We start from the raw sequence: 25929 nt of genomic DNA on the forward strand, positions 1-25929 counted from the left end.
GGTTTGTCAAATTTTAATGCTTTTCCTTCAGAATCAAATTATACGACTCTAGCTACAAGTTATAAAATATTCTTGGACTTTTTGTGGCTTGTTTTCACTATTTTACCCTGAATACCAAATCTATACGTTTATCTTGTTTCTAATTTTTAAGCTTTGTTTAATGGTGATGTTTATGAAAGGAAAGGGTTACTTTGTTTCTTTCCTCTTGTAGAGGAACTGAGCCAGTCTGAGATTGTGACTCAGTAAACTCTGTTTCCATTCATTCCCAGAAACAAGCCACACTTCTCCTTGGGGAGGCTGATAGGAGTTTAAATGGTTTGTGGTGGCGAGTGTCAGAAACTTTCCCAACTCCATCACCAACCATTTGCTTCCACCTCTACCCACTGGAGAGCGCTTAGACACCTAAGCGGAGGCGACAGCTGAATTCAGGAAGTCATGCATCATGCCAGCAGGAGCCCACTGCAGACTTTAAACTCCATTCAACATGTGGATGCGGCAGAGAAATGACCTGTCCAGACAAGCCAGGGCAACTCATAAACTGGTTCATTTGCTCCCTGTGCGTCCCGCGGGTGTGTAAACTCTGGAGCAGCCGGCGCCCAAGGACCCGGAGGAACCTCCTGCTGGGCACTGCCTGTGCCATCTACCTGGGCTTCCTGGTGAGCCAGGTGGGGCGCGCCTCTCTGCAGCACAGATCGACAGCGGAAAAGGGGCCGCAGCAGAGCCGCGACACCGCCGAGGCACCCTTCCCTGAGATACCCTTGGACGGTACTCTGGCCCCTCCCGAGTCCCAGGGCAACGGAACCACTCTGCAGCCCAATGTGGTGTACATTACCCTACGTTCCAAGCGCAGCAAGCCCGCCAATATCCGTGGCACAGTGAAACCCAAGCGCAGGAAGAAGTATGCAGTGGCATCTCTGGCCCCTGGACGTGAGGCTTTGGTCGGACCATCCCTTCAGCCGCAGGAAGCTGCAAGGGCTGCTGATGCTGAAGTGCCTGGGTACGTCCAGGGAGGAAACCTAGCCAAGGTTGGGGAAAGACCCTGGAGGTTGATACGGGGTCCTGGAGCACGGGATGGGGGCTCAGATTTCCAGCAGCCCAAGGCCAGGGAGAGCAACATCAGGATCTACAGCGAGAGCGCCCCCTCGTGGCTGAGCAAAGAAGACATCCGCAGAATGCGTCTGTTGGCCGATGGCGCAGTGACAGGCCTCCAGCCAGTGCCCTCCAAGAGCCTAGCGCGCTTGCTGGTGCTGGAGGGGACCGCTGTTGGCTCTGTGCCTGGCTGTGGCCCTAGCCCCTGTGGGCTGCTCAAGCAGCCTTTGGACATGAGTGAGGTGTTTGCCTTCCACCTGGACAGGATCCTGGGGCTCAACAGGACCCTGCCTTCTGTGAGCAGGAAATCGGAGTTCATCCAAGGTAAGAGCTTCACGTGCTTCGTTATTTGCAGCTGTTGGTGATTCGGGTTGATTTTCTCTTTTCCTTCACTCTCTTTTTCTAAGTGATTTTCTCCACCCACGGTTCACATTTGGACAGCAGCAGCAGCGTGTCTTTCCATACGCTTGGCATTCTTTATTTTCCCAGCTTTGGGAGGATATGAGAGTTCCAGGGAAAAGCTGTATTCGACACGCGCGAGTAAGCCCACCCTGTGTAATCTTTGCTCTCCATTTCCCTCACTGCACTTCCCAGTGGCTTATTAAATCTAATTAAAGCCAATGGCAATTTGCATGATGAGGAGAGGAAGCCAGGGTGGAGGCAAAAGAACTTGCTGACAGTCAGGCATATTATTAGACAGGTTACTATGGAAGTAAGTAGAATTTCCTTCCTTAGAAGTTTTTAAAAGTAAGGAGGAAGTGGCTTATCTTTCTTCAGCAGATGGAGACTTTTTAAGAGGTCCAGAGCCAGACCATGTTAGATTCAACCCCTTAATTTTGTACAATGGATTTAATCCCTTTCTTTTACAAGGAAAATGAGGCAAAAATAGGTGATTTGTTCAGTATGTATACTAACTAGCCATATGGTTTCTTCAGGCCCATGACTCTGGTTTGTTGAGCCTAATTTCCAAGATTCTCTCACGTGACAAACATTTTGGCAGGTTCTAGGGTATGTAGCCAGTCACTTCCATTGTAGGCAAAGGGGCTGGCTAGTCTGGCCATGCTCATGCCAGATAAAGGATATTCTCTGAATCTTGAGGCTGTTCCAAGGTTTGAATACAAAGAAGAGTGGGTCAGTGGCTTGTGTTTGAAAGCAGAATGATCCCAGAAATTGCCACTATGAATCTAGGCTGGCCTGACAGGCTAAAAAGGACCCCAAAGAAATTACAAGCTCAAGGGATATTCCTGTATCGTGTCCCCATAAAATTTAGCATTTTAGTGAGATTCCCATGGAATCTGGACTAAATTAAAACTCCTGGGAGTGTCTGAGAACTAAACTGCATTTCCAATGGCTTTAGGATTATAATTTAGTCTTAGAATGGGTACTTTTGGAAGTACCAGTGATTTGCTTAGAAAGATTTGGCATTCCTTACTTATCCTGGTTCACGTCTGAGTGCTTCAGATTCATAGGTATGTTTTGATGTCTCAAGTTCACAAATAGTCCACCGTGATTATGCCGATGTGAGATAGCCTCTCAAACATTTAATCGAATGTTGGTAAAAGCTAATTTTTATTGGGTGCTCGCTATTTGCTAAGCACTATACTAATTGATTCGGGTAGTTCATACATGCATTGACTGCTATGGTTTTCACAACAATGCTATGAAGGAAGTACTGCTGTTATTTCCATTTAGTAGATGAGAAAATTGAGCCTTAGTTAAGCAAAGTAATTGGCCTCAACTCCCACAGCGAACATTAATGGCTAAGCTGGGTTTTGAACCTAGGCCCAGCAAACTTCAGAACATAACCTTTTAACCACTGGGCTTAGGTGACGGTATCACTTACAATCCAAACTGGAACAGCCGGGAATGAAAGAAGATATTGGTGGGCATTGAGATAACAGGCATACACTGAGGCTGTCCTGGGCACAGCAGGGCATAGGGTCATCCTTGTTATGCCATATTGCCCTTTATTTTCATGTCATAAAGCCCCCTGAGAAGAGAAGGTGATCTCTTGAACATATCCTGAGGCACGGTACTCTGATGTGTCCTCTGAGCTTCCTGGGATGCTTCTGGATTTCTGGGAGAATAAAGTAGTGGGTAGCTTGGGCTCTGGAGCTGGACTGCCTGGGTTTGAATTTACCAGCCACATGACTTGGAAACGTTACAATATCTCTCTATGCCTTAATTTTCTCAGCTGTAAAATGACAGTAATACCTACCTCATGAGGTGATTGTTAGTTAATACATGGGAAACATGTGGAACCAGTGCTTGTCACACAGTAAACTTTCAAAAAATGTTAGCAATTTTTGTTACTACACTAAATACATGAGGTACCAAGTTCATTGAGTTACTCACATAGCCTCCAAGCCTCAAATATCATTTCTTTATGTGACGAGAGTAGAACTAAAACCCAGGTCTCCTGACTGTTAGTTAAACTTTTTGATACCAAGATTTCTCTTAGATATTTAATTCTGTGCTCTGAATATCCAGCATCTTTGGGAATAAAGAGGGCAGTTGCATTCAATTTGAAGGAGGGGTTTATAATCCCACTGTAGCCTGGTGTTCCTCTCTTCTTTCAGAAGTAAGTGGTGTTGGAAAGAAACCAACAAGATTGTATTAATACATGTCTTAATGTGATGAAGTAAATACCTAAGATATATCTCAAACAATACCAGATCTTTCTTTGTACTTTCTTTTATACCTTCTCTGATTTATTTAGAATCATAAAATCAGGCCAATTTCCTCAGGAGGCTATGAAATGATTTAAATATAGATATGAGCACTCTACGCGATATAATTCTACTCATGTAGACTATTACACTGATGTCAAGTATGTAAATAGATCAGTTCTGCTCATGGTAGGAGATGTATTAGACAGTCTTAGGTTCTCAGTATCTCTCTTCATCCACCTACTCCTAGTCTTTTTCTGACCTGTGTCTTTCTTCCCCTGATTTCCACAGAAGTGTGCATTTTCTTTCTATGGTCCTCAAACAAACTTAGCTTTGTTTTGAGCCTCCCTGTCCACCCAAGGAGGTGATACATCTTATCTAGTTACCCAGCACGTATTTCTGGCTCATTCTATATCATTGCTTTATATTATAATTGCTTGTGTAATCATCTGTTCCTTCCCACTAGTCTCTAGATCTGCAAAGGTAGAGATATTTCTTGTCTTGTTTATCATTGCATTTCTAGATCCTAGTGGAGAGTCTGGTACCTAGTAGGTACTCAATAAATATTTTTGAATGAATGCAGGAATGCATTCTTGGCCTGTTCCATTGACTAAACAGTAAATCTATATTTGCCTTCAGCTTCTAATACTCATGACAAGTACTACCATTTTTAGTCCTAAATCTTGGCTGGAATTTCTCCTGGAGGATCTTATAAAGAGCTCATTGTAGAGTTAATGAAAAAATGTCCTTGGCAGCCTCTGTATAATGCAAATAATAAGATTTATAAAGCTTGTTCTTGTGAGGTCCATCAATGTAGTCTGGTGGCCTCACACTATAATGTAATTTGATAATGAGTTTTCTGTAGGAGGAACAATAGGATTTAGTTTAGGTATATAGTTCTATGATGATCTGGCTTGGATCTAAAGGAGTAGAACCTTTAATATCTGGGGAAGTGGCTAGTCAGCAAATCCTCTAAGTTATCTTCTCTAAATGTTGTTTCTGTTCTCTGACTTTTGATTAATGTTTGTGAAAATAAATTCATGCCCAGTACCAAGAACATAGCTAGTCTGTATTGTGAGTTGATTCTAGACGTTTGGCTTTTCTCAGTTACTCTTTCGAAGAAAACTATGCAGTCAACATTTTTTTTACCTCAATTTTGAGATGAAAGAAAGATAATAAGAAGACAGCTCAAGATCGTACAATAAGTTAGTTGTCCAGAAAGAATTCAAACTTTTGTCTTCTAACTTCCAAGTCTTTCCTGTTTTCATCAATCTGCTTCCCTCAACAAATGCTTTAAGGGGCCTTAAGGTATGCCTTCTTTCTTCATCACCACAACCTATTAGTATATGTAGTTATTTAATATAACTGGAAATAGACAACTTATACACTGATGCACAGATACAGGCTATGGGAACCTCTTTTTTCTCAAGGAGATAACAACCTTAACCATAGCAAGAGTAATATTGATATTAATGTATACCAAGCACTGTTTTAAGTACTGTGCATGCATTGTCTCATTGAATCCTCATAAAAATTGTACAAGGCGGGTATTCTATAAGAGACATTTTGCGGATGTGAAAATAGAGGCTCAGAGTAATTAAGTACCTTGCTCAAAGTCATATAAATTGTCTGGATGTAAAAAATATACATGAAGTGCAAAGGGTGATGTAAAAGAGAATCAAATGCTATGATTTGAATGGTCTGCCTGCCCCCAGCCTCTTGGATGAAGCTGTCTGTTGATTCAGTCCAAAGACAAAAGGGCTCAATTATAAAGCTCATCTTTAGGGTCTTTTTTAAATTAGTAAAACTGATGTGGATGATTCAGTCAGCACAGAGCCCCTAGCTCAGGTTAGTCTGGGACAGGTTCGTATAACTTGATGAACTCTCCTTGAATACAAAAATATATATGTGAAATTAGTGGACTTACTGGCCTTGTGCTGAATACCAAACCATTTTCTGTCAGGTGTGACTCCAAAGATAACCCAGAAAATGAGAAGGGTGTGCTTGGGGAAGAGCAAGGTTGTAATTAGGTAGGGAGTGCCAGCAGTGTACCATACTACAAAATTCAGCAATTATCTTGAAGTAGAGTCTCATCCTATGTGTATCTGTGGGAAATGCAAAAGTGAGTTAAAATATAGCATCAAAGGGCTTTTTAAAAAAAAATCCAGTGTTGCAATCATGAAATCATCTTCAATTTGCTTCTATAAAGAATCCAGTGTTATGCATCACACAATGCCTACACTGCATTTCGTGTCTTTTTTCTATTACATCACTTAACACGTCCACACAGCAGATAATATTGGTACTTTAAATATGGGGATCCAGGCTCAGTGATGTTATGAAATTTGCCCAAAGACACATGGCTAGTGAGCAGTGGAACTGGAATTTGTACCCAATTCTGTGTGACACTAAAGCCTCCTCATATTGCTTCTCTTAACCCATACCACCTCTCACATATCAATTGGTATAATTATGGGATCGTAACAAAAATGTGCAAATTTTAGTATGGTGGTTTCTGATTTACCACTATGACAATATTTCTAATTAATTTCTTTTTTCAATTCTACAATTTAACATTGATAATATTTTTACTCGAGGGAAGTATTGACATATCGTTCTGAACACTGCTACGAGGGTTGTTTTTTTAAAAATGCAAGCCAATGCTTACCAGATTTTCTTGTTTTACTGTAAGTAATCATATGTATGCAAATGTGGCTGAACATATTAGTGTGTTTTCTGACAAACTATCCTTGTAAAAGTCATAAATCATTACAAAGGTCACCAGATACTGTGTGGTGCTGATACATTTAGATAATTTTTTTCAACAAAATATTTTAAAATATTTATCTAAGACAAGACAAAGCAGACTACGTCCACGTAAAAGTCAAGATCATAAGAAAACCTAGCATTCCTCTGTGATCTTCGATTTAGCAGTTTTGCCAAAGCTTCCCTAGCAGTCTGCGCAGTAATGTGAATGAATCCCAAGGGACACCATTTTGGTAGCATTTAAGCATTTTACTATTTTTCATGCCCAGCATGGAAGATGCATTATGTATCCTTTATTTTTAGGATGCTGCTTTATTGCCACAGAGCTGTCATACTGACTTAAGGTAGTCTAGTTCCAGGAACTCTGGGTATCAAGGCTGCTTAGAAGACAAACTATAAGCTCCCCACCAGCTTCCATTTAAATTCATTGTGGATCCCAAGTTGCTCACCGTTTTCCAACTTGTATTGCCTCGTCCATTAGAGAGTAGGAGAAATACATCGTGTATTTCCACTCTCTTCCACATCCATGAGAGCAGCACTGGGAGTTGCCCGGTGATGGCGCGGTTGCCAGAGCAGGGGGATGGCACTGCGCATTTCGTGTTGTTTCAGGCTCTCAGGTAAGGACAGAGGCATTTTGCAGAGAGTTATGAGAATAACCCAGATGTCCCCACAACTTGGAAACACACTGACTTCAAAATCCTAGAAATCTTGGACGTATGTGCAAACTTTCTTAAAATATTTATTTAGGAGCGTAGGAATCTTGTTTTATTTTTGAAAATCTGGATTGAAAGCACATTGTGTTCTTTATCAGAAAAGCCCTGAGGGTATTTCTTTAGCAATCAAATTGAGCTGGTCAGCTTCATACTTTCATTCATCAGTGAACAAAAGTTTACTGAGCATCCCCTCTGAGCAGCGCCCTGCTCCAGGGTCCTCTTGTTTGCTCTCTACATACCTTCATAGACAGAGTGGGGGAACTGGGTAACCTTCTCTGCTGTGCCTCTGGAACTTGTCCCCTGATGTCCCACATGGCTGGGATGGAAAGGACAATCAATAGTTGCCGCAGTGCTCACAGCATAAAAGATGCATGTGCCTCAGCTCTGTGCAGTCCATTCCCTTCTATACTATCACACTGATCTCTTCTTTTAAGAAATATTTATTGAGCACCTGCCCTGTGCCAGCCACTCTTCTAGTCATTGGGGGCTATATCAATGAACAAAACAGACAAGAATCCCTGCCCCGGGCAGCTGACACTAGTGGGCCACGAGACAGTTTAGTGGCCTGGAGGGAATCTTCTTATTGTCACTGAGTTCAGGATTCACTCAGCACCAGCCTGAGCTCAAGGTCATGACCTTACCATTAGAACTGAATCTGTTGCTGTCTCTGGGATGGTCTAAGGACAACACAGGTGCAGAAGGACTAGAGGGGCCCCCACTGACCTCAGTTAATGGGCAAATATTGAAGTTTCAGTCTAATTCAGTTGTAATCGATAGCATTTACTTTCTTTGTGTATGGCACTGCTCTAAGCATAGGGAAGAAGCCATACAGTTTCTAAGTCAAATAGCTTTGTAGTTAAGAGCGTAGACTGGCATATTAGTTTGCTCGGGCTGCCATCAGAAAATATCGGACTGGATGGCTTAAACAACAGAAATTTATTTTCTCACAGTTCTGGAGGCTAGAAGTCCAAGATCAAGGTGTCAACAGGTTTGGTTTCTCCTGAGGCCTCTGTCCTTGGCTTGCAGATGGCTGCCTTCTTGTTGTGCCCTCACATGGACTTTCCTCTGGGTGTGCACATCCCTTGTGTCTCTCTGTGTGTCCCAATCTCCTCTTCTTATAAGGACACCAGTCATATTGGATTAGGGCCTACCATAATGCCCTATTTTATCTTAATCACCTCTTTAAAGGCCCTATCTCCAAATATAGTCACATTCTGAGGTTAGAGTTTTAACATATGAATTTTAGGGGAACACAATTCATTTCACACCAACTGGCAATCTAGACTCCCTGAGTTTGAATCCTGGTTCTACCACTTGATAGCTATTTGACCTGGGATAATTAACTTAATCTCTTTGTACCTTATTTCTTCATTAGTATAATAGGGATGATGATAATAGAAATAGTGTTGATGATAACAGTACTTACCCTATAGAGTTGTGGTGAGAATTGAGTTGATATGTATAAAATATGTATAGCAGTGCCTAACACGTAGTAACACTCAGTAAATGTTACCTATTATTTTCATTCAGTTTCTAAGCTGATTCAGCTCTTAGTGATGTGTTTCCTTTGATTTTCTTAGTTTATCTAGATTGATGTTTACTTGGACTAAGTAAACAGACACCTAAAATTGTCATTTAAAGAAAGGGCTTGGAGTTGATAGCGGATAGTATCAATATCTCTTATTTGTGGAGCGCTAAGCACTTTACACTCATTATCTCACTAAATTTCACAACAGCCTCATATATCAGATATTCTTGGACAGATTTTCTGTGGGAAAAATGGAAGATAAACATATGTCAGAGAATAACATATGTTCTCCAAAGACCCATAGGTCATGTGTAGTAGGCCTGGGATGTAGACATGGGTCAGGAGGGCTCCATAGACTTGTTCTTCACCACTGCACTGTACCATCTCCATTATCCCTTCACAGCACATGTTAGCCTCCAATAGTTGTGGCCTGGGGCTTTCCCAGTTAATCATACATCCAGATTTATAATCTATAACCTACTTTCCCCACTGCCTCTCTGATTCCTGAATGTAGCCATGATGCCTAAACTGTTCTCCTTCTCATGACAGTGATTTGGGGTCAGAAGGAGACAGGCAGTAGTGTTCCCACCACCCCTGTTTTCATCATTCTGTTCCAGTGTCTCATAGAATTATGGAGACATGGGAGTGGATTGTTGAGTACTAGCTGGGTAGAATGAGGGCATGGAGACCTGTGCACATCTTCACCTCTGTTTCTCAAGTTTCTCTCTAATCTCTTTCAGTTCATTTAGAGTGAGGACAGTGAAATCAAGCTTCTTAGGATGTGACACCAACCAAACTTTTATTCAGGCCCATTGACTGTTCCTTAGAACGTAAGGGCTATAGATGAAAATTGGAGAATTCTGAAAAATTCACTCATTCGTTCATCAAAATTTTTGAATGTTTGCTTTGGCCCAGACATTACATCAGGAGTTGGAGATCCAAAGATGATTAAGAAATAGTGTCTGTTCTCACAGAGCTCTCAGCTTGTAGGGCAGGTGACAGCTAAGCAAACTCGCCATACAAGAAGGGCATGATAAAGACCTCAGTGGAGATATTTTTAGGAGGCCCTTTAGGCACAGAGAAGAAGAATTTAGCCCAGAATATGTGTATAAGGGGGTAGATAGAGGGATTGCAAAAACTTTTACAAGAGGTAATGTCAGAACTAGTTCTTAAAAGTCACTACGAGTGGAATCAGAAATGGGGTGGGTGTGGAAAGGTTAGAGAGAAAGATGTGTGAAAAGCTTGTGAAGGCAGAGTGTGCTTAGGAAGCTGCAAATAGTTCTTAAAAAAGGAGATTAGGGTTTGGGGGGTTGTGGGGTGGTGATGAAGTGAGATAAAGCTGTTTGGGTGGGGATTGGTTAGTTTTCTGTCATGTAAGGACATGGACTTTATCTTGCAGATAATGGGGAATCACTGAAGAGTTTGAAGAAGAGGAATTACGTAATAAGTTTTGCATTGTAGGAAGGCCACTGGGGTCAGGAACTCATGGCTCCTTTATCTATGTTAATAACCATTAAATTGCCCAGGACTGGGTCACCCTGATGTGACCAAGACTTCGTTTGTAAAATGTGATTGTTTGTGGAGCCTGGCACAGTGACCACATCATCACCATCCTCTGAAGTCAAGTTTGATTCCTGTTTTTTAAATGGAATATTGAGACAGGAAGAGTCTGGGAGTTTCCAGTTGTATAGCGGAAGTCCAGGGCAGACCTAGAAAGCAGAAGTTCCTGTTCATTAGTCAAAGGTTCGGAACAAAGAAGGACACTTTGTTTTTAAAATAGAACTGATGATTTCGATTGTTGAAGTAGTTTGTGGTGGAGGAAGTCACAAGACATTCTCCTTCACACTTAGCCTACTCTTGAGGAAATATGGAGATTATTTTAACTCAGTCCCATCTAGAGAAAACAAGTCACGAAGTGAAAAACAAGTTAGGTAAGTAAATAAATACTTTCATTTTTTGTTTGAAGAAATTTATTCTAGAAATCTTAGAAATCACCCAGGAATCCATGTCTAAGACAAGTCCCTATATCCAGGACTTGACTGGCTGTATAGAATCGATACGTATAAAAATCTACAGAATCCTGCCTCTCTACCGCCTCCCCATTTTTTAAATCATAAAAACCCAACAAAAGTGGGGTTCTTTTTAATGTTTGACAGTGCTGTGTTTTCAGTATTTCACTGGATTCTGACACGACCCTGCCAGACGGATTTGGAAGTACTCGTCTCACACCTGGGGGAACTCAGTGCCTCACTCAGGGCGGCTGGAGGACGTGGTTCAAGTCCTGTGGAGACTTGTGATAGAGTCAAGAATAGAATTAACACTTGTGACTCCTCTTCCTACCCCACACATACTCTCAGCTCCTTTTCAGTGCAGGTTCTTATTATTATCTGGCATTTCACCACATCGCTATTCTGGAGCATGCCATTTCTTCATTTCTTGGCTTTACACTCAGAGCTCAGTCTTTATTGTAGTCCTTCACTTGTTCCCTTCAAAACACTCATTCAACTGGCAAACCTTTTATTTGGTCATTATTGTGTGTGCACACTTGTCTGTTTCTTTGCAACTCCAAGCTCTTTAAGGCTCGGGCCTTGCCTGGGACTGAGACCTTGTAAGGCCGCCATTTTTGGTGTGCCTCCCTCTGAATTCTTTCTGTCCAAAACATAGGAACTAAATAGGTCCAGATATCGAGGGACAATTGTAAATACTTGTTTTTTGAATAAGTGAATTAACAATATTTAAAACCCTGAGCAGAAGTAAGATTTTATCTAATCTCTCAAATTTCCTCCTCTCTCAAGGCTGTTGTCACAGAATCTTGCATTCCTATTCTGTCCTCCTTCACATTTACTAACTTGCTCACATTCACCAACTCTGAGCCAAGAGATATTACCTGCTTTTTCACTTCAGTCTAGTACTTGTAATTTGCAAAACCCTACTATGATAGACACTGTAGAAAAATAGAGCAGATAGTACTTAAGGTGTCGTTAACAACTAGACACTGCTACACTACCATTGGAGTTGCATCAGCATCAGCAATTGCTTTTGGCAATTAGAGATCTGCATCATTAATGGTTTCCTTCAGTGCATTGGACATTTGCAACGGAACCCAACAGAATTTATTTCCTGTAACAAAGATGAGCCTCAGGTTTTGACTGGCCTTTGTTTTCTTTCATGGGTTTGTAGAGTTATTTTTAATGAAGGGCCCTGAACTGAACTGTCACTTTCCTTTTTGTCTTGGTCACAAGAAGTCTTGGAACTTGGCCCATGTGATAGAAAGGACTTTTGATTTCAGAGCTCAGGATGTTTTTATTTTTGCTCAGTGAGAAATGCAGAGAGACATTCACAACTTCACTCAACATGCTTAGCATTCACCTATAGTTCAGAAAAACCAGTCAGCCAGTGTTCAAAGTGAAGGGCATTTAATAAATTCAGGCAAAGGAGATTGTGTATAGCAGTCATTCTTAGTGAATTTTCACATTCATCTTCTCAAAAGAATGTCTTCTTTGTACTTTTGAATAAAGAATGACTAAGGAGAACATCAAAATTCAGGGGAAATATTCAGATTTTGGAAAACATAAGTTTTACTGGCAAGTGTCCTTCTTTTAAGATAGCTGTATAACCTTTAATTCACATGAACACCCACATATCTTTTAAAACCTGCTTTCTCACTACTCTGACGGTTAGAATTTTATCTCTTCACTGTTAAGATTTCTCTAGAGAGTACAGTACTGCATCATTTTGACAACCCTAAATGCGAAGAGATGAATGCTCCTCATCTCTGAGACACTTCAGGGTAAGTTGCTTTAACCAGTTTCCTGTTTTCAGAGGCTATTTTTCTGTCATCCCTTCAGATCTATCAAAGTTCATTTAATTCTTTTAACAGCCATATTTTATAAAAAGAGGAATTCTCCTCACAGTAGTACTCACAGCTCTGAGATTTGGAGCCAGACTGACTACTATTATTATCTCAAGGGCCATATGCACGGATAGGCAGCAAGAAGATCTATGCGTCACCAAAGGACCCACAACCACCCACGGCTCAGCCTGACAATTGCTGCTCACCCTGCTTTCTTCTTGCTTTCTGGAAATCCCCCTTTCCCAAGGTACACTAATTTCCAGCAGGGCAGGACAGAACGTCTTTATGTGATAGTCAGAATTCAAAATATTTTGCTGAGGGAACATGGATGGATATGGAGAAGAACACAGAATATTAATTGAAAACCAATTATTTCCATCAGCTGAAAGCTTCCTTTGACAGTTTAAGAATAACTTTTTTTTTTTGTGAGGAAGCTCAGCCCTGAGCTAACATCCATTGCCCATCTTTTTCTTTTTGCTGAGGAAGATTAGCCCTGAGCTAACATCTGTGCCCAGCTTCCTCTACTTTGTATATGGGACCCACCACAGCATGGCTTGGTGAGTGGTGCATAGGACTGTACCCGGGATCCGAACCTGTGAACCCCGGGCTGCCGAAGCAGAGCACATGAAATTAACCACTACACCACCAGACCAGCCCCGAGAATAACTTTTTAAATAATACTATACAAAATGTATCATGCAAAAAATGTGATGATCTAAAGTAGAGAAATGGTAAATGAAATACAATATACTTATAGTCTAGATCAGGGGTTGATACACTACAGTTTCTGTGCCAAAGATGGCCCACTGCCTGTTTCTGTGTGGCTTGTGAGCTACAAATGGTTTCTACAATTTTAAATGGTTGAAAAAAATCAAAAGAATAATAATATTACTTGACACATAAAAATTATATGAAATGCAAATTTCAGTGTCTATAATAAAGTTTTATTGAAACACAGTCATGGTCATTTTTTGATATATTATCTTTAACTGCTTTTATGCTACAACAGAGTTGAGCACTTGCTAGTTGAATAGTTGTGACGGAGACCACATGGCCTTCAAAGCCTAAAAGATTTACTATCTGCCCTTAACAAAGACCACTGGGCTGAATTATTGTATCACAAAGTGATACTATTTAAAAATATTTAATTATAAGAGAAATGTTTATGATATAATATTTAGTGAAATAATTATGACAAACTGGATATACAAGATGATCCCAAAAAGTTTATTTATTTATTTATTTTTTGTGTAATTTTTGCCTCTTCTCCCTGGTGGAAATGTAACTTCCATGAAAGCAAAAAAAAGCATGAATTAATTAATTTAGCTTCAGGTCTAAAAACATTCCTTGGCACATGGTAGATGCTCAATAAACAAAGGCCATTTGAAGACTGATGAATTGTGATTGTATAATGCATATATGTAATAATAGTCAGAGAAAAACCTTTGTGGAATATGCATGTATGTCAGGTACCAGATTGAGAACTTTAAGGGCGTGATCCCATTTAATCCTAAGAAAGTCCATTTGGAAGATGCGTTATCATGCCCATTTTACAGAAGACAAAAGCAAGGAGAGGTTGCATAACTCATCTGACATTACAAAGCTAAGAAGTAATGTGACCAGAATTCAAAAGGTCTCTTGGATTCCAGAGTCTGAGCTCTCACCATAAGCTATACTCCTTACATTTCTAGAAACGATTTACATTTTCAGGTGAGAAAGAAAGGGATGGGAAAATACCAGAGGTAAATACACAAATAACAGAACCAATTACTGGGATATGGGATTATGGATGATTTTGTTTTCTTAGCTCTCCATTTTAATGTTTTTCCACATTTCCTAAAATGAGTAGATTTACTTTTAATTACTTTTATAATAAGAAACAAATGTTTCTAAAGGAAAGGAAAAATGGTCCAGAAGGTTGTTAACTGTTGAATTGTTTATGTAGATCATTTCCTTGTTTCTCTGAGGGCCTCGTGTGAATTGCTGAAGAAACTGTACTCGCCTGTCTGTCTCATGTATTGATTTGTGTTGTTGAAGTTCAGTATTAGGTTTCAACTCCCTCTGAATCCTTCCTAGCCCTGAGAATGCAAAGTGCTAGATGTGTATAACTTTGGTCCAAAGAGACTGACGGATAAGCTTCTTAGTGTTTATCTTTAGAATTCTGAAGTACATCTTTGAAAGCTGTGTTGTGTCTTCTACTTGTTATCTGGTTACACTGGTCTGTTATGTCTCCCACTGCATGATGGACTTTTACTTGGAATTTATTATTATTATTTTTTAAATTGGAATAGTGTTTGGAGTACACACATTTAAAATTATATTTATCTTGTATCTAAGAAGGTAATTAGGTCCCAGCAGCCTCAAGTCATTTAGTAAAGTAAAAGGAAATAAAAAGGAGAGAGATAACATTAAAAACAAAATTCTTTAATTATGGTTCATGTTTCTTTCTCTCCTTTTCTCTTAATTGTACATCAATGACTCTGTGGCGTATTTTCTGTAATCTAAAGGACTTTCCACATGCTCTGGCCTAAATTGCAAGGCTAAAAGGAGAAAGATTTTTCTTTTGGACAAAACTGGAATGCAGGTGATTAGAATGATTAAGTGAATACTGCTAAAATTATTGAGGTCACTGTAACCAAATTCAAGACTGGTTAGAGAAGATGACTGTTTCCTATATTAAAGACCAGAGAAAAGAACTCTGCAAGAAGGCAAACAAGCAAGGTAGTAAAATAAAAGTCTTGAACAAAAAGAAATACAGTTATAGATTGAAAACCTCTCAGGTTATTTAAAAGGGTTTTTAAAAATTCCTGTGATGTGTCTAGACATTCCAGTCATAATTTCAGAGGCTTCTATTGTCCAGGCCTGTTAAGAATGAGGTAAGTGGGCTTTTTCAGATCTTTGTGACATAGCTTTTTTTTTTTTCAAGTTTGTCATTCTGATTTTTTGAGTTATAAGCAAAGCTGCTCAACGTCATCTCTCAGTGACTTTATTTGGCAGAAATGGGGGCTTGAGAGTGACATCATTGGTTTTAAGGTTGAAGTGCTATTTAATGCACCACATCGTGGTCTCCCCTGCTTATGATGATTTCACTTGGGCTCATCATTTTTTATACAGCTTAGCAATGAAATTTCTAGACTATCAAGAGTGAAACAAAAGCCATTAGAGTGGCAGATTTTTTCAGAAATCATCTATGCATGTGTAGTTGAAGAAATGACATTTGCTTAAATATACTTTTTGAAGTTATATGTGAATAAATGATCTATTACCAAGAGTGCTGTTGTTTATATCAGAAAAGAAAAAACCTCTTACTTCTTTTGTCTGTTTTTGGAGATTCTAGTGACCGGTGTGAACCATACAATTTCACTTTTAAATTGGCGACTTCTAAAAATTCTTTTTCTTCTTGACATCATAATGTGGCCTCAGAAAATCAGACAGTTGTTATTACAAATAGAGAGCAGCTCCACTCAGACATTGAATAGACAATTATAAATGTCTGGATTCTTTCCTTTTTTGTGGTGGCTGCTTTTAGATGTGGGATAAAACCACATTAACCAGAGGATGTTGTTATTGGTGGTTAGTGGCCTATTCCTGCCACATCTATAAAGTATCTTGTTTAAAACAATTTTTCTTTCATCGTCTAACAATGACTTTCCGTTTTTTAAGACTTCTATCAGGAAGCATCATTTAGGTATAAAACTTCAGGAGACAAAGGGACCATAAAATATCATCTAATCAAACTCTCACATTTGACAGATGAGAGAGCAAAGCTGTGGAAGAGTAAATGACTGATCAAGGGCACACCCTGAATCAATAGCAGGCTTTATAAAAGCGTGTTTGTTTTTTGGATTCCGTAGATGGCCGCCCACGTCCTGTCATTCTCTGGGACTCATCTTTATCTCCAACAAGTAATGAGACCCACTCTTCTGTGAAGCTCACCTGGGGAACTTATCAGCAGTTGCTGAAACAGAAGTGCTGGCAGAATGGCCGAGTACCCAAACCTGAATGGGGTTGTACTGAAGTACATCACCATGAGTGGTCCAAGATGGCATTGTTTGATTTTTTGTTACAGGTAAGTTTATGAAATCAAGTAACTGGCTATCTAAGACTGACAGTGAGTTATATAAGTCTGAAACTAAGGAATTTTCTGCACCTTGAGTTTCTATGAAGCCAGAGTTTAAGTTCTATAATGCTATATTTGGCAAATATGGTACCACATTACAAAACCTTATCTCCCTTTGGGAAATATTCAGAAATGTCCCTTAGCCCTTTTATTAATTTCTGGAGAAATAATTCTTCAGTACTTTAATCCTGCAATAATCATACTCATCATAGATGCAATTGATTGACGTAACCCATCAACAACTCTTTAAGGTGGATAGTCTTGCCTCATTTGGGAGGTGAGTAAACTGAAGTTTAGTGAGGTTAGGGAACTCACCTGAGTTCTTACAACTACTAAAAGCTGGAGCTGGGATTTCCTGGGATCTATTGATGGTAAGAGTTTGTCTTCTTTCCATCATTCCACACTGTGTTTCAATGGTCACTTGGCCACATAGTTTACAGCCACCATTTCCCTTGTTTGCTTTCTAGTAATTTTTTTGCAAATATTTCATTAAGACTAGACATTGGAGAATAATAAATATAGACCATCTATATATTTGAGTGATGACATTTTATAGGTTTCCTATAACTCTTATCTCCTTTTGATAAAGATCTCATGATTCTCTTCACCCCCTCATTCTGATTACTGCCTTTCCTTTCCTCAATTTTAGAAAAACTGGTTTTCTGTTACTATTGTATTGTTAATTTGTATTTTGTGGAAATTTGGGACTGTCTTAGGACATTTGCAAAACATGCTTCTGTTGTTGATTCTTTTTTTTGTCTGTGACATTTCAAGAAGGAACTAGAGAGGAACAAAAATGTAGGAAGAAAACCAGTTTAGTGCATAGTCACAGTCTAGGAATTAGGAACTTTTAAGAAGGAGAGAATGATTTATGATATCAGAGCCACCAGTGAGAACTGAGCTGGAGAACAGGCCATTTGGCTTGGCAAGGAGGCAGTTAAGAGTCGCCAAATACTATTGAAGAGTCCAGCTATGAGGCTCAGGCCGGTTTTAAGCATTGTATATGTATAATCTCATTATTCCATTAATTAACATACTAACTCTGTGAGGTAGATACCCCCTCTCCATTTTACAGGTAGGGAAACTGAGGCATAAAGAGGTTATTATCAAGAACTGTGGGAAGTCTGAGATCTTACTCTTCTTGCAAGGTAACAAGTTAGCCAGCCACATGTTCATAGGTACTCGCAGAGGAAAGATTCCTGGGTCAGAGACAAATGACTTGATTACTCATGGTGCAGCAGGTGGCATGAGCTTCATGTTCTTTTGCCCCTCAGGTTCCACTGGGGTGAAACAAAGTGGCCATGGTGAATGCTACATATAATGGATTTGTGCCAGTGCTGAGGAATTCTAAGCTCAGGAAATGCCCAGTCTTATAAGAGGCTGCTAGCAAACCTGCTCAACATTTGCCCCAGTAGGAGACATTATCTTTATTATCTTGGTCAAGAAACAAATCTGTCTTCCACCCCAGAGGGAGACACTCTTTGTATCTTCCAAGGCTGTTTGCTATACTAAGATCCTCAAAGCGATAGTGCAGAACAATATCTGATATAAGATGTGCAGAAATGCCATGGAGAATTGCCTTTCAACAGTTACCTAACTTGTTCAGTGTTATATAGCTGGTAAGTTCCCAAATATAGATTTCAGCAAGTTTGGCTAACTCTAGATTCCATACTTTTAATCATTATTATATAACAAATACCAAGTTATCCTTAGGTTAATGAAAGAAGTTGGCGTGATAAAATGTATTAGAATAAAGTGGAGAATGAATGAAGATTTCTAGTGTTGAGTAGGTAAAGGTACTCACTATGAGGCTAGGTGTTTGGGGAATGGTCAGCATGGATGTTGAAGTTCCTGAGAATGATGACTAGGGGGAGGATGGAGGAAATCCATGAACCTAGTAGTGAAGTCTATGAGAAAGGAATGACCTTGAGATTTGTAGCTGATGAACATAAGCGCGAACCTATAATGAAGAGAGGGCAAACCCTTTCAGAAGTTGTCTCTAGTGATATTTGTTTTAATTCTGGAATCTTCAGCTAAATCTCAACCTACCCTCTGTCTTTATCATTCCTGTTTCTACCGAGGGGAGCTGCAACTATCATTCAACCAATGTAAATGTATTTATGCAACATCTGTGCATTATACTGTAGAAAACAACCACGGGAGTAGCAAAGGATCCCTACTGCTCACCCGAAGTTTGGTGTTTTAAAAATTTAGATAGGAAAATATAGTGTATGAAACAGAAAGATAGATCCATGTAAAAATGGCTGGCTGAAACAATATAAGATGTTATTGTTATGAGGTCAAAAGAGGGAGAGCACTTTGCCATAAAATAGATAGTGCAGGAGGAAGAGTTTGCGTAGAACTGTAGGCTGTAAATGAAAGGATAGGAAAAAAGGTGAGGCAGAACCTGGGATTGTCAATGTTTATATGAAGTTTAGGGCGTCCTAAATATACCATTTGCCTGAAGCAGAGTTATTTAGGGGAGTAGCGATACTCTCTGCCTATAAGAGATACGATAGAACATGGAGGAAGAGAACCGTTTTCACAAGATGTGTGTTCACTTTGTAATACTCTCTGTATGTTACCCTGACTGAGCAAGAACCAATTCTAGCTGAGCCACAGTCTCCTTCTGAGTGCATCGGCAGCTTTTAACATCATTATATCCATGGTCTGTGGTCTTGAGGATGGATCTGGGCACATGAAGTCACTATTATAAATTTTCAACAAAGATAATATTTCAAATCCTTAAGCTAATACTATTAATAATCGAACAATCATACAACACTCGCTACATGCCTGGCACTGTTCCAAGCAATTGATACTATGCACTAAGATAACTTGTTTAATCCTCATATCAGCCCTATGAAGGAGATATTATTATTATTCCTACTTTAGAGATGAGAAAATCAAGGCAAAGAGAAATTAATAACTTGAGCAGGGTCACACAGCTTGAATGCTATAGAATCTGGAGTCAAACTCAAGAATTCTGGCTTAAGAGACTAACTTCGTGCAATGCTTCCTGCTATTCATTTTAAAGAGAATGGCACCATCATCATCTAATTTCTAAGTCAAAAATTTGTGAGTCATCTAGGTGCTTCATGATACTTACCCTCCCATCCACATAGTGACCAAATCCTTGATATCTCCCCAATCCCTCTTCTTTAAGGTATAGCTTGTGCTCCTTAGTTCAGGCTTTGTCATTTATTACCTGGATGACTCCCTCCCATCTACTCAAACTGTATGAGCCAAGATCGCCTTTGAGACAGTGTGCATCAGGCTGCTGCTACCTCTGCAGGAACTGATTCTAATGGTAGGTCAGTTCTATTTGTAGTCTACCCTCTTGCTCTTTCTGCCTGGGGAAGGATGGGGGGGCCTTTCTAGTTCTTGATAATCCTTGAGGATGAGATCTATGCAAGACTTTACTGGAACCTGTCCAAGTTATGACACAGAGATTGGAGTTCCTAATTTGGGGTCTGGCTAAAGTACTGAATCTCAAAGTCAGAAGGTAATCTGATTGCTGAGAGGTAATTTGGTTAGTATTTACAAAAGTATATCAAGTTATACATATGAGGATGGCGTCTTGAGAATGAATGTACATTTTTCATTCATCCAACATTTATTTGCTTCCCACAGTGCAACAGACAAAAGGCTAATTTCCTCTAGATGTTGCAGCATTTTACAATTTCATCAGTAAGGTATGAAAGTGCCTGTTTCCCTCTCTCTTGCCAACTTTGGGAAGTGGAAAACTAATGTTGCTGATTTTATGGAGAGTAATGGGGTCTTGTTTATATTATTAGTTCTTTCATTATGAGTGAGATTAAGGATATCATATTTTCAATGATTGATTATTTTGTTTTCCATGATTTACCTGTTCAAATCATTGTCCTTTTTTTGTTGCATTTTGTATCTTTTTCTTATTGATTCACAAAAAAATATTTTGTATATCATGAAAATTAGCTTTTATCCATCCTATATGCCTCAAATAATTTTTCTTACTTTCTTGTTTTTCTTTTGATTTTGCTCATGGTAGATTTTATTCTAGAGAAATTTTGTTTTTTTTTCTAAGATCGTATCTTAATCGATCTTTTTCCTTTCTATATTTAGCAACATACAATACTTATAGATGTTTATTGAAAATTTTTATTGAACAAATAAATGAATAAATGAACAAACTTAGGCTATTTTTCATGAGTACCATACTAAACAGTTATCTTTTATACAATAATCCTTCTCATCATTTATACTGAAATTTTTATTTTAAAGTTGAATATATGCCTTATTTAAATGGTGTTTGGGAATGTGTTGGAATGTATTAGATGGATTTTGTGAACAATCTTGGGAAAATTATGCCTGAAGCAAACTAAAATCGCTTGCTCTATGATGCTACAGTAAGGGCAAGAGAATACAGAACCCAGTTGTTAATTTTTTGTACACAACATTCTTTTTTGTTCCACCCAGTTAACAAATCTACATTCACAAAGCCTATGCCATTTTACTGGTTATGTAAAATGTGATAGAGGCACAAGTAACCTTTTATTCTTGAAGCGTGGGAGTATGAACCACGTAGACAAAAATTCACCTCCATTTGGATGACAAAGAGTAGTATTCTAGAGAACGTTTGAGTTTCAAAGATTTGGTCAAATTTCTTTCAAAAGATTATATAAAACAACAGGAGAAGATTTAGGATGTAGAAAACTTGCTTGTTGACCTCAGAGGTAGTCTGTATAATGGTTAGGAACTGCGATTCTGGAGCCAACCTGTTAAATTTGAATCCCAACTACCAATACTAATTTTTTAACATTGAGAAGTTGCTTAACCTCCCTCTGCCTCAGTTTCCTCATCTGTAAAATAGGAATAATAATATCGTTTATATAGAAGGCTATTGAGAAGATTCAATACTTTTACACACATAAAGGATTTAGAGTAAAGCCTGGTATATAGTAGGTGCTTAGTGAGTATTACATATTAATTAAGAAATTGAACATCCAGAAATAATAGTTGAGGTAAATATCAATATAAAAATTGAATAAAGTATTTTATCATTATTTTTATTCATTATATTGTAAGCCATTCCCAAATCATTTCATTTTTTTATACTTTTCTGTACTTTCATATTTCTATTACAGATATTAGCCTATTAAGTTTTAATTGTTTTGACTAGTCTATCTTCTTGAATAAGCTGTGAATTTTTCAAGGGCAAATCCCTGTTTTATTCAACTTTGTAACCTTTCAATTAGCAACAGAGTGTCTGAAAATGTCACAGTTACTCAGGGCCTTGTTTTTGGATCAAAGAAATCTACCTAGTTATATTAAAATATTATACCCAAAGTGTCAAATTGAAAATGTTAAAAGTGAAAGAAATAAAATGTACTTGCAATAAAGAAATAAAATTTTGTTAAGGAAGAGAATTAGAAGTTTAGAAAGTGAAAAATCAAATGAGTAGAAAATATTTAATATTTTTACTATTTAATGGAGTTGCTCCTGGCTTATATTTTCTAAGAATAACTGTTTATTTGATTAGAAATTATGGGGGACATGATGGGGACCAACAGAGATATGTCTTGGGAGATATTTCCTTCCATCATCAACAAAATAAGTTACATGTGTTTCTTTCCACTTGGATTTGACAGACTTTTTTTGAGCTCTTCTCTGTTCTAGACACTTAGAAGGTTTAGTACGGGTGATAAAAAGATGGAGGAGACCATCTTCCCGCCCTCAAGAGTTACACAATCTAATAGAAGAGACAGATAATCATAGCAGAATATATCAAGTGTCATAATTGAGTTAAGTTTAATATCCTATAGAAACAAAAACGATGCTATTAGTTCTTATGGAACTGGAGGTAAGAGAGTATGGACAGAGAATCTATCTAGATTTTTAATCTAGAAACTGAAGAACCTGCAGAAGACAGGTGAGCACAAGAGACAGGAAGAGAGTTTCGGAGAGAGGGATTCTAACCAAGGGCTGAAAGTGTGAAAAAGTTCAAGTGGGAAAAATGATGCATATGGAAACTTCCTGTTCCATTGAGGTAGTTTTCTCCCAGATGGCTTTGAGTAATAAACTGATGTTCATAAATTCAAGAAACAACAACAATCTGAATTGGTATGCCTTGTCTCCTGGAGTAGTCTCTCTTCGGTTAACTTTTCTATCTCTTACCTGGCTTTTAATGATTTAGTTCCTGAATATAATGAATTTGATTAACAGATGTTAATCTTTGACCTATTCTCTCTCGTTCTTTATTCTGTGCATCATTTTTTCCACTTAATGATGTGATAATAGTAAAAGTAAAAATTCCAACCAACTATCATCTAAACATGAGGAAATATTACTAAACAAGAGGAAATATTACTTTTCACTAAATGAGTATTTGTTTCTGGAGGAATATTCTATCTGCTAGGCAAAGAAAGATTTCAACTGTGGCTTCCATGATAGATTATGAGGGTCTTCCAAGCATCCCCTCCTTTTATCCCTACTACTCAGTGATCAAGTGTCTTACCTCCAGCTTTTAGAGGTCAGTGAGGAAAAACACAGGTAGGTGCTCTGACAGCAAGAGGCATAGCGATCCAGGGTACTGGACACTGGGATTTCAAATAGTTTGGGTCAGTTTTATTGTTTTGCAGGATTAGCACACTGCCAATCTACATAGCCTCCAGCCATGTATTTATTGGTAAGTCCAAGCAAGCAAATGGCATAATTTCTTGTTCATTTGCTAGCAAATAATGAGGGATGATGTAGTCAGACACTGTCTTGGCTTCAAGGAGCAAAGAAAGTCTGGGATTAGCTTTGGCAATATTGGTTGGCATGCTGAATTATCTGGGATCTAGGGAGCAAAGATTGCCAAGAATCAGAGGGTTTAGAGAACAATATATTCTTGCTTTTTATTGTTTGCTGAAAACTCTTCACAATTTCTTTTTATGATGAGAGTCAAGCGGTTCACTTGATTACAGAGAGTCACTTACTAAAGTAAGGGACATGGGGAGTGTCACGCTAGGCATAAAAAATGACAAACTCCAAACTTCACCGATGTGGAGATGCTAAGCACTGAAATGTATTGTGATTACTACAGAATTTTAATTGTATAAAACTAAGTTTGCCCTTTGTTATAAATGAAGTTCAAAAGTCTGACTTTGACGTAGTTTTGACTATACATGTGTTCATACTTTGTCACTAGGAGGAATTATTTTCAGTATTAATGATGCCACAATACAGGGCTTATCTTAAGGCCTCAGAAGACTTTCCAAATTATCTTGTGACAGTACAGTTTTATTCTTCTGAATGTTGCTTGCAATACATGACAAATTGGCCAAGAAACTTGGTATTTATTAGGCACCTACAATGTCTTTATTGATTTGTGTGTTTAGATTTGTAGAGACAGGGAAGTGATGTCAAAGAAGCGTACAGATTTACTTTTTTTTAAACATCTATTGCCAATCCTCCTCTTTTTTTCCCCCTTTTTCTCCCCAAAGCCCCAGTAGATAGTTGTATGTCATAGTTGCACATCCTTCTAGTTGCTCTATGTGGGACGCTGCCTCAGCATGGCCGGACAAGCGGTGCGATGGTGCGCGCCTGGGATCCGAACCTGGGCCGCCAGTAGCAGGGCGCGCGCACTCAACCGCAAAGCCACGGGGCCGGCCCCCAGATTTACTTCTGATATGAAAGAACATAGAGATTTTTGTAGAGAAAGTGATATAAATGAAATGGCTAAAGCATGCCATGAAAATATTTTTATTAAAGAAGGATTTGGTCTATCTTGATAGTTCCAAGGAGATTTGACTTATATTTTTTATTCAATTATTTTATTATAAAACTTTAATTTATAGCTCTTTATTCTTAAGTCATCACAATTGAAGAGAGAGCACAAAGGACATCATTTTTATGCAAATGTAGCTGAATAATAATTTACTTTAAATAGCTAGCAAGTTGTCATTTCAGCCTCTCAAACTTGATGTCTGGAAGCAAATTTGTCACCTCACTACCCCCTAACAATTTGTCCTCTTGACTTACCTATTTCTATTCATGACATTACTATTTTTTAAATCAGCCAGGTTTGAAATTTTTGAGTCATCTTTGAATCTTTCTTTGCTTAGTGCCTCATATCTGAGTAGCACTAAACTTGGACAATTCCGCGAAATCACTCTAACCACATTTTCCTTTTCTTTCCTATTAAAGCTACACTAATCAGACTCTTATCAATATAGGTCAAGACGTTGTAGGAAACTCCTGATTTTCTTGTCTCTCGTCTTCCCCAACTGCAATTTGTTGTGCAAATCGTTGCTGGATTTAGCTTTCGTATTTCCCTTTTAATCGTATTGCTTCTTGCAAAAAAAACTCTGAAGACTTACATTTGATTGGAAAATAAATTTTAAATGACTTAGTGCATTAAAAGAATTTATTATGGAAAAGTTTAAAAATGACAAAAGTAGATAGAATATTATAATGAACCCTCATATAACTGTCATCCAAATATAATAATTAACTCATGACCAGTCTTGTTTCATCTCTATTCCTATTTACTTTCTATGCTCACATTAATTTGAAGCAAATCCCAGATATCATATTCTTTCATCTGTAAATATTTCAGTATGTATCACTAAAAGACAAAACACACAATGGACCAGCCCCGTGGCTTAGCGGTTAAGTGCGTGCGCTCCGCTCCTGGCGGCCTGGGTTCGGATCCCGGGGCGCACCGACGCACCACCTGTCCGGCCATGCTGAGGCCGCGTCCCACATACAGCAACTAGCAGGATGTGCAACTATGACATACAACTATCTACTGGGGCTTTGGGGGAAAAAGGAGGAGGACTGGCAGTAGATGTTAGCTCAGAGCCAGTCTTCCTGAGCAAAAAGAGGAGGATTAGCACGGATGTTAGCTCAGCGCTGATCTTCCTCACACACACACAAAAAACACAAGCACATTACCATTATCCCACCCACAAGGAAAACTTGCAATAATATCCAGTCAGTGGTCAAATTTTTAATTGTCTCATAAGTATCTGTCTATCATCTATTTCACAGTTTTTTTGTGTGTGTGTGTGAGGAGATCAGCCCTGAGCTAACATCTGCCAATCCTCCTCTTTTTGCTGAGGAAGACTGGCTCTGGGCTAACATCCGTGCCCATCTTCCTCCACTTCATATGGGATGCCCGCACAGCATGGCTTAACAAGCGGTGTGTCGGTGCGTGCCTGGGATCC

The 25929-nt window shown here is 38.8% G+C and overlaps 1 protein-coding gene across 1 annotated transcript in view; it reads left to right on the forward strand.

Moving 5' to 3' along the window:
• The first annotated feature begins 478 nt into the window (after window positions 1-478).
• Window positions 479-25929, forward strand: part of GASK1B (golgi associated kinase 1B) — a 45165-nt gene continuing 19714 nt past the window's right edge. The window contains exons 1-2 of the mRNA XM_014780234.2: window positions 479-1413; window positions 16473-16687. Of these exons, the coding sequence (XP_014635720.1) occupies window positions 504-1413; window positions 16473-16687 (1125 nt within the window). The 5' untranslated portion in view covers window positions 479-503. The remainder of the gene's footprint in view (window positions 1414-16472; window positions 16688-25929) is intronic.

The sequence above is a fragment of the Ceratotherium simum genome, chromosome 12, assembly GCF_057802395.1.
Source record: "Ceratotherium simum simum isolate JZ-2026a chromosome 12, ASM5780239v1, whole genome shotgun sequence".
NCBI lineage: Eukaryota > Metazoa > Chordata > Mammalia > Perissodactyla > Rhinocerotidae > Ceratotherium > Ceratotherium simum.